Source organism: Dermatophagoides farinae, chromosome 1 (genome assembly GCF_024713945.1).
Source record: "Dermatophagoides farinae isolate YC_2012a chromosome 1, ASM2471394v1, whole genome shotgun sequence".
Lineage (NCBI taxonomy): Eukaryota > Metazoa > Arthropoda > Arachnida > Sarcoptiformes > Pyroglyphidae > Dermatophagoides > Dermatophagoides farinae.
In genome coordinates, this window is record NC_134677.1 from 5293023 (window position 1) to 5302296 (window position 9274).

Below are 9274 nucleotides of genomic sequence, written 5' to 3' on the forward strand. Positions count from 1 at the left end.
GATTTATCAACTGTTTGGTTAGTATTTTCATTGCCATTCAAATTGGATGAACGCTGTGATTGGGTATTTAATGGAAACTTTTTATCTATGGCTTCCATCATATTTTTAAATGTTTGTTGTGAATTTTTGATGAAAACAACTTTCATTGTTTTTACAATAATTCTAATCATATTAATGTGATTTACACGCCTTTTCACACATATTCATATTCTAAAAATTGTTGATCAATTTTCCATCCCCTTAAACTTGAAATTATCGATCATTCGTATCATTGCTATTTCGATATAAGGTTTTCCTTCTATAAGTTTCATAAATATGGATCAAAATGATTTTGTGGAAAGAGTTCGTGCCCGTAGGCTAATGATTTCTAATGAAGGCAAAATAACCATCGGTATCTCACCCGATATCGATACAAATAAACCTCCCATTTGGTTTGATCAGTCAGCATTTCTACATGCACAAAAACTGTTTAAAACTTATGGTGCTATGTAAGTTTTTGCATTATGAAATTCACGATTCATTTCATTGTTTTTATTTCTATGTGTTTTCAGCATCCGAATCAGTCAATTTTATGGCCTTCTATTAGTATTACATGATCCATATGGTGCAACGCCATTATTATGTACCGGTAATTCACGTACTGTATCCAAATTATTTCGTCGGTATCTTTCAACCATAATACGTGTGAACGATTGGTTTAAAGATGATCCATTCAATGTAGAAAGTGATAGTTATCGACAATTACGTACAGTTCGGGGAATGCATAAGTCTGTTGCCAAAAAAATGAACGAAAATGGCCGCTTTATGGAAAACGGAAAGCCTAAATTATGGATTCCACAACATGGAATGTGCATTGCTCAATTCACTTTTGTAGGATTTATGGCTATATTTCCTAAAAAGGTATTTTTTAATGAAGATTCAAATTTTTTTACTTCAATTAAATTTTTTGTATATGCTGAATAATTCAGCTAGGATTTCATAATTTCACGAATGAAGATTTCCATGCCATGTTTCATTTTTGGCGCGTAATCGGTTATTGTCTGGGCACCGATGATCGTTACAATCTATGCAGTGGGACTGATGAAGAGACAATTGAATTATGTCGTCAAATTTATTTCGAACAATGGCTACCAGCCATGAAATCGAATCCATATACAGAAGGAATAGCTATGAGTCGTGGAATATGCTTAGCAATGTCTGAACTTGATTCTTATTTAAACTACAATTTATTGATGAATTATGGTGCCCCATTTTTACAACTTAACCCCAATGCATATCCATTGACAGTATCGGAAAAATTATCTTATTATTCTTTGAAAATGTTTTATGATTTTGGATCAAAATTCTCATTGGTTAATTGGACAGCTACCAAATATGCTCTAATTTCAATCGACAGAGCTATCAATAATTGTGATCAAATTGAACGAAAATTGCAACAAAAATATGCTGATTTAAAATACGAGAATTCTTATAACGATTGTCCATTCACTGTTAATATTGATTATTCAGATGCTTTCTGAATCACATGAAAAATAAATGAAACATCATTTTTTTATATTTTTTCGAATTTTTTTGTTTTTCATAATTGATCATAAAAAAAAATTTGATGAGGAATCATTTTAAGTAGAAAGAAAAAAATCCTGCATTATGTTCAAAAGCCTTTTTACAAATATTGAAAATAAATGAAGATGTTGATTAATGGCATTGAATTAAGAATGTTTTTCAAAATATGAAACAAAATGAATAATGAAAAAAAAACAAGGACAAAAGAGAAATAATTTACACAAAAAAATATGAATAAAGAAATTGAAAAATTTAAATCACTAATGAATGGCGGTTAAACGTCTTATCCAATTGTCATAATTATTCACTTTGGTATAGTAACCATATTTATTGGGTCGACCACATCCTTCACCCCAAGAAACAATACCAAGTAATGTCCAACGGGAATGAAATTCTATTACTAATGGACCACCACTATCACCTTTACATGCATCACCAACAATTTCTTTACCATAACCTGCACAAAACATATTATCCGTTACTTTGAATGTTGTAGATTGGCGACATCGTTGTAAATCAATAATTGGCAATCGTATTCTATGTAGATATCGTGGCAGCGGTCCATTCTCTTTTAATCGACCCCAACCGGCTACAATACCAAACTTTATAATTCGATTGTCATCATCACCATTATCATCATTATGATGGTCTTGAGAAAAGAAAATCGTATTCATTTCACGAACTTCATCGGTCGATGTAGCCAAACAGATTGGTCGAATATTATCATTAAATTGTATATGAGTAGTCAATTTGACTAATGCAATATCATTATCAAATGTTTCATTCGAAAAATGTGGATGTTTTATAATATGTTGGATTTTTGTTACCACTTCCGTTGGTTCCGTTTCAGTTTGATCATATTTTCCTAGCTTTACAAACACTGTTGATTCATCTATTACATCAGTGAAACAATGTGCAGCTGTCACTACCCATCGTTCATTTAGCAGTGCCTAAAGACATATAAAATAAATTATAGAATTTTAAAATAAAGAATTCTCTCTACATACCCCACCACAAAAGACATGCCGCTTTTCATCCCAAAACATAACCATCCAAGGGAATTCACCAAGCCGTGCTTCCGTACCGCCGATAATTTTGCCCACATCTTCCATCTTTTCCGTCTGATAATTTTGTTCAATTGAAACGCGACCACAAAAATCTCTAACATCGACACGTCGATTAATCTGTACACGAGCGACCGATTTTAGCACACAATCCTCATCATTGTAATCGGTAATATTAATTTTGTCGATGCTAGATCTGTTTGATAGTAATTGTTGATCAAGTCGAACCACACAGAAATAATAACCTGAATCTTCTACAAGAACTCGGTCAAAAAGTAAATCCCCACGACTTAGTTTCTTAATCCTTGAATTATATACAACTGGCTGAAGACGAGTGATTAATTGACTATCGCCCGAGTGATTATGAATTAATGGCACACGTTGCCAACTGATTTCAACATCCTGTTGTGAATCAGTCAATGTGGCACTACAATGTAACATGACGAATTCACCTTCACTGGTAAATTGATCACGTGGTCTTTCACGAAATAAAACATTCGATGATGAACATCTAGTTGTGTCTGGTTTTAAAGTTAGCCAAGCATCACTTGAATTATCACCATATACGCAAATGTATCGTCCAACAGATTTCGGTGTAAATTCTCTTATCATTAATGAGCTTCCATTGCTTGAAACGCCTTCGTGTATTTCACGATCACCTTTGAACCATATGATTGGTAATAATGGTTCACCATATCCATTTGAAGGCATTTTTATTTCACAATATAGAATATGAGATGACCCCAAACGAATCGAGGCATTTTGCGGAGGATGAATTAAAATGATATCATTGTTCACGGGATCTGAATTCGCTGGAGTTGTAGATTCATTTGTGTGATGCCAAGATTTTTGTACACTATCCAGGCTTGAATCAGAATTGAATGTAATATTTTTATTATCATCTTTTGATATAAAAGTGAATTTTGCACGAAATCCCACATTCGAAGCATTATAGACACCAGTATCGATTTTCGATATTTGTTCAGTTTTCGATTGATTGTTAAAATGAGTCGAACGAAAAACCAACCGTATACTATCGGTTTGTGAAATATAACGTATAGGTTGGCTTTGAAAACCACAAAAAAGCGTCGATGGTTCAGTATCGTTTAATGTTTCATAGATTTCCAGACGATCTTGGGAACAATACAAATGTTGATGAGGTCGATGTCTTCGAATAATGTGTGGTGAACGGCCATTGTATGATGCATCAAATTTTTGATCATAATCACTATCATCATCATCATGAATATCGTCTTTTGTATCCATTAAATCGATCCAGTCAAATAGCAATATAATACGTTCGTTTGATGATGGCGCCATGATCGATGTTTCACATTGAGATCCAATTGGATAACTAGGATACGATGGGCTAGAGATGATCATATTCTTCCAATCGGCATTCCAATCACATTCCATGTATCGAGAAATGTTTACATCATTACGTATGGCAACAATTTTGGCTATATAACCACCTAGAGCAAGAAAACTATCCGATTCAAAATGAAATAGTAGAGAATTGTCGGTAGAATGAATAAATAATTTTGAATTATTCGGGTATGTACAAAATTTGCCCAACGATTTTGATGGAATAGCTTTGGAAGAATCATAGACTTCCACATAATCAAATTCACAATTAGCACCCGATTCAAGATGTAACTTTTCAAAATGAATCAAAAGACGATGATTAGGACGTGTACGAACCAAAGTCCAACAATTTTTTGAATTTTCATATGAATCTGGATATTTTGGTGATGTTATATAAGAAAAATTTGGTACAAACATTTCGTTTGTACAATCTTGCGATTCTGCAATTATTCGAATATGAAATCCTGGATATTCATTATATGAATCGGAATGAAATACAATCGTTGTGTGATTGGCACCGATTTTGAATTCATGAAGATCGGAATATTGTCCACAGAATTTTTTCGTTTTTATTTTTGTTTCTCCTTTGTCAACATGATGAACACCTGTTGATTTAAATTCATTTTACGATTATTAGTTTAAAATTAAAAGTTGATTTTTTTTCATTACCTTCGAAATCAAGATAATCAAAACGACATCTTGCATCGTGTTCGAGGTGGAGTTTGAATATTTGTACTTTGAGCAATTGATCTTTCTGTGATTGTATATGCCATATACAATGTTTATTTGGTGGATAACTTTGTGGAAAGTTGGGTGATGATATTTCGATATCAGTTGATATAGTAATCAATATTCCGTTCGGATTTGAGCAGCTATCATTTTGCAGCAATAATAGCTGCTTATTATTGTGATTTGGTTCCGATCGATTTTTGTTGTCACTTGAATTACTCAAATGGTGTGCATTTTTGTTATTGTTTTGATTCATTTGATAAAAGTGACGATTTTGAGATAATTCACGTAATAATTGCTCAATCGATTGTGATCTTGAACTTAGATTCAATGATGGCCGTGGCAATTTAGACGATTGTTGCTGTTTTAATGGTAGCCATGGTTTACCGGAATCTCCCAATGATGATGAAGATGATGGAATCTGTTCAAATGATTGATGATCAATTGAAGATGATTGATCTGAAATTGATGAAGTTTGTGGAATCGTAATTGTTGTATCGAAATTATTTAATGATGATAGTGGAGAGACGGAAGAGGAATGCGAATGAGATGATAATTGAGAAAATGAGATCGGATTATTGCTGTCATTAATTGCATCATCGGTTCTTTCATCCTCAAAGGAGTCTTCATTGTTTTTAACATCATCGAGGTCAAATGATGAACTTGGCGGTTGTGATTGTAGTGTCGATGATGGTAATGACTGCCAATCTGGCAACTGACTAAGATTATCGAAATGGATTCCAAGTGTCGAAAGCGATTCTTTTGGAAGATTTCTTTGTGGGTGATGTTGTTTTCGTCGACGAATTTTTTGCGATAATAGTGACAAAAGTTTCTTTTTAATTTCTACGGAAGGGTCAGATTTCTCAGGAGCTGATTGATGTTGCTGAATACCGCTATTTTCATTTTTAATGACACCTTCATCATCATCATCGTCATCATCAGCATCATCAACTTCATCATTATAATCTTCACTATTATCGATATTAGTATCATTATTGATTATTTCGATTTCTTCTACATTTTCTTGTGAATCTTTCAATTTAGAAATACGATTCTCGAATAAGACATCGATCCGAGATGTTGTAGATGATGTTGAAGATGATGTTGAGGATGTTGGTATAAATCTCATCATTTGTTGAGATGATGGTGATGTTGTTGATGATAAAGTAAAATTTCTTCTCAATTTGAACTGATTTCGATCGTAGCTACTGTTGTTTTGTTTATTATTATTGAATTTATAAAACAATAACTTTTTTATCGATAAAGATTCTTCATACGATCTGTAATTAAAAGGGCTTATATAAAATATAGAAATCTTTGATAAATAAAGATACGAACCTGGTTGCCAATAAATGGCTGTTTGAAGTTGATGATGATGATGATGTTAATGTAGATAATTGTGTGGTCATCAATAGACAAGAACCGAATATGATTATTATAATCAAAACAATTACAATGGTTAATTTATGTAAGAATGCTGGCTGCATTTTGTTATAATTCAATGATGAGCTATTAGTTGCTATAAACAATAATGGCATAAATTGTTGATGACAATTTATCATTGAAACGCACATTAAGTCTGATAGATTTTGATACATACACATAAACAAGATTAATCAATAATTTTTAACATCGATCGAACAACATTCCTTTCATTTCTATCAATTTTATTCAATCCAACAATCTTTCATGATCGTAAAGTAATTATTTCAGTTGATTCAATTGTTATGTCTATTTTTGTTGTAGTTTTGGTTATCATTCCATTTGTTGAATTCGAACAACGAAATACATAGGGGGGAGAACCAGGAAGAATAAACAATCTTTGGTTCTCTCCCTATTCTCATATCACTTTGTTCAAGTTGGTGTTTATCACATCGAGGATTATTGTTGATATCGATATCATCAGGCACAAACATACAAAATATGAGACTAATTAAAAACAGATAGTTATTTTGTTGAGCTTTATTTTATATTTAAATGAATTTTTCACAACCATTGTTCACAGAATGCAGAATATACGTTGATTTCCAACCCTTATTTCAGCACCACAGTAATTTTTTTTCTACATTGAAATGATGGAAACACGAAAACAAAAGTGCAATCACCACAATTCAACTTAAAAAACAAAAACAACAACACTTTTATATGGTCATGGCAATTTGATAACCAATGGCAACACTAAACACAAGAAAAAATTAAAAATCTAGTGCAACACCATCTTTATAATTATGATGATTATTATTATTACGAATATTGAAATAACGGCTGGTAATGCTTTCTATCGTCGTTGTTGTTATTATAGTTAACTTGGAAACGCCGATACATGGATACCTAGAAAAAATTGTGGATTCATAATTGTGGATTTTAATCGATGAACCGTGAGTAAGAACATTCCGGTCATGAACATGCAAACAATCACTGAGGATCCTCGTCATGACAAAGATCATAATATCCATCAAATTTAGCCGTTATGATGCTGGTAGTGGTTTCATCTGAAAAAATAAAATTATCAAATTGTTTAAATAAACTCAACCAATCAGTCGAGTAAAATTTTTCTCTTTTCCAGTTTTCGCGTTTGTAGAACCGAATTCGTCGAACATTTGATAAGAGATGGTATAAACAGCATGACTTAGTAGCATCAGCTCTAACCAATCGCTTGAACTAAGTAAATGATGATTTTGATGATGGTTGCCATAACGAAGATAATTTTTGTTTGATATAATCGATTTCACACTAAAACGACTAGGACAAAATCTTTTTCACTGTTTGATGTGTTGATGCCGATATGGACCCACGGATGTTAAACAGAGCTTGATGAATCTTGATGATGTAGATGACCAAGTTCACTCAACAAACAAAAATTCGATTCGATCATGCCGAAATCCAATATCGTTACCATTAGCTATGATTGGTGTCGATCAAATTCAAATAGTTTTATTGAAATCAAATAGATTGATAGGATGATTCCAAATGATTAGACGGTAAATTGATTGATTGATACGTTCAAGTATGAATATGACAACAATATTTGTTTGTCTGAAATAATTTATGATTTTGTTTTGAAGACATATTGACAAACTACAATAACACATATACACATATACGTAAAAAAAACGCGATGAGCTTGTCAGTTGTTTGTAGTAGATAATTTACTATCGAAAAATTTCGCTGTCTTCGTAATTCAATGTTCATTTACAATGAATTGAAGGAATAGCCACTATAAATGAGTGGGATATAAAATAATATTCAGCATCAAAAAAAAATTCCAAAGACGTAGTTTGTTTTTCAGATTATTGATTTGTTCAATAGATTAAGATTAAATGATATAGTAGTTCATTGAATCACGTGTGAGATTTGTCTTTTGATATGCTTTGTATATGCTTGTGTTTATATTTGATCACATACCGATATAACAATTTGAATATCAGAATATTAACAATAATTCAATCATTAATTGATTATATGCTTTTTTTAAATTGTAATCAATGTTCACTGAGTTTGTTTTTGTACAATGTCCACTTTTAAAATATGATGAACACACGTTTGCATTGGACTTGATCGCTTCACAGATGATTGTTTTTGTCAATATTTAAAAAAAATGGCATTTCAAGTTAGGCAGTAGTAGTAGTAATTGTTGTCAATGTTAGTTCATTCTTAACATTTTAATATTGTTGACAATTTCTTTATTAATTCTGTTTCGTTTGATTGATTCGGATGGTGATGATGAGAATGATGAAGACTAAGAAGTACTTGCATAAGGAATTAAGCCTTCACTATTTACTACATTATTTTATGCAAGTTTAATGATGCTGATCCTCATCATAAATGCAATCATTTATAAAAAAATGATTGGGAGAGAGAGAGATTCATAAAAATCTATGTGTGCGTGTGTCTCTCAAAGATTATGGCCATAAATGCTGACATTCACATTATGTTACAATCTGAGTTCATTACATTTGTTGATAATCGTCTTTCTATTAGTCTTTCAATTTTTTTCAAATAAAAAGCAATAGAAACAAATGTCAGTTATTTTTCTAGTTTTAAACTTTGATTATTCTCCGGATAAACACTTGTTGGCTTGTCTATTTGATAAATCGAAAATGTCATATCCTGTCGAATGAATACAGTTTGCTCTTTAGATATGACATTAAGCAAAATCGTCATATGCTTACTGTATGTAGATGCGTCATGAATAAATTTTTGTATTTTTTTTCATTGGATCCAAACTTGAAACATTTCGTGCTTTTTCCATTTTTCCTACAGAAAACAATAGAATTTGAATCGATTCAATGAAAAATTTTTGAAAACAATCCACAATGTATAAGTAGTTTATACATGTGTAGCTGTTGATGATTTTCAATTTATTTCAACATTATTTTTAAGCCATTTGTAATTAGAAAAATTAACTACTCCATTAATACCGAATGGGTTATTGGTAATCCCAAAAATTTAAGACTTATGAATATGGTTATAAACATTTTGTTTTTTGTTACAATTTTGTCATTGAAAATTTTTGTATAGGCTATAGTTTTTAACGCGGAAATAGGGCTCTT

The 9274-nt window shown here is 31.7% G+C and overlaps 2 protein-coding genes across 3 annotated transcripts; one reads left to right on the plus strand and one right to left on the minus strand.

The window, feature by feature from the left end:
* Positions 1–69: 69 nt before the first annotated feature.
* Positions 70–1706, plus strand: LOC124492280 (uncharacterized). The gene is made up of 3 exons (XM_047055138.2): positions 70–488; positions 552–900; positions 969–1706. The coding sequence occupies exons 1-3, from the start codon at positions 316–318 to the stop codon at positions 1518–1520; spliced, it is 1074 nt and encodes a 357-aa protein (XP_046911094.1). The 5' UTR covers positions 70–315; the 3' UTR covers positions 1521–1706.
* Positions 1474–8548, minus strand: LOC124492278 (uncharacterized). Of its 2 annotated transcripts, XM_075735296.1 has the most exons (5): positions 8127–8262; positions 6060–6300; positions 4662–6001; positions 2571–4597; positions 1474–2513 (listed from the first exon to the last, which is right to left on the minus strand). In XM_075735296.1, the coding sequence occupies exons 2-5, from the start codon at positions 6293–6295 to the stop codon at positions 1824–1826; spliced, it is 4293 nt and encodes a 1430-aa protein (XP_075591411.1). In that variant the 5' UTR covers positions 6296–6300; positions 8127–8262; the 3' UTR covers positions 1474–1823. The 2 variants fall into 2 exon arrangements, with proteins under 2 accessions (XP_075591411.1, XP_046911091.1); XM_047055135.2 differs by having other exon boundaries at positions 6060–8548.
* Between the last annotated feature and the right edge of the window lie 726 nt (positions 8549–9274).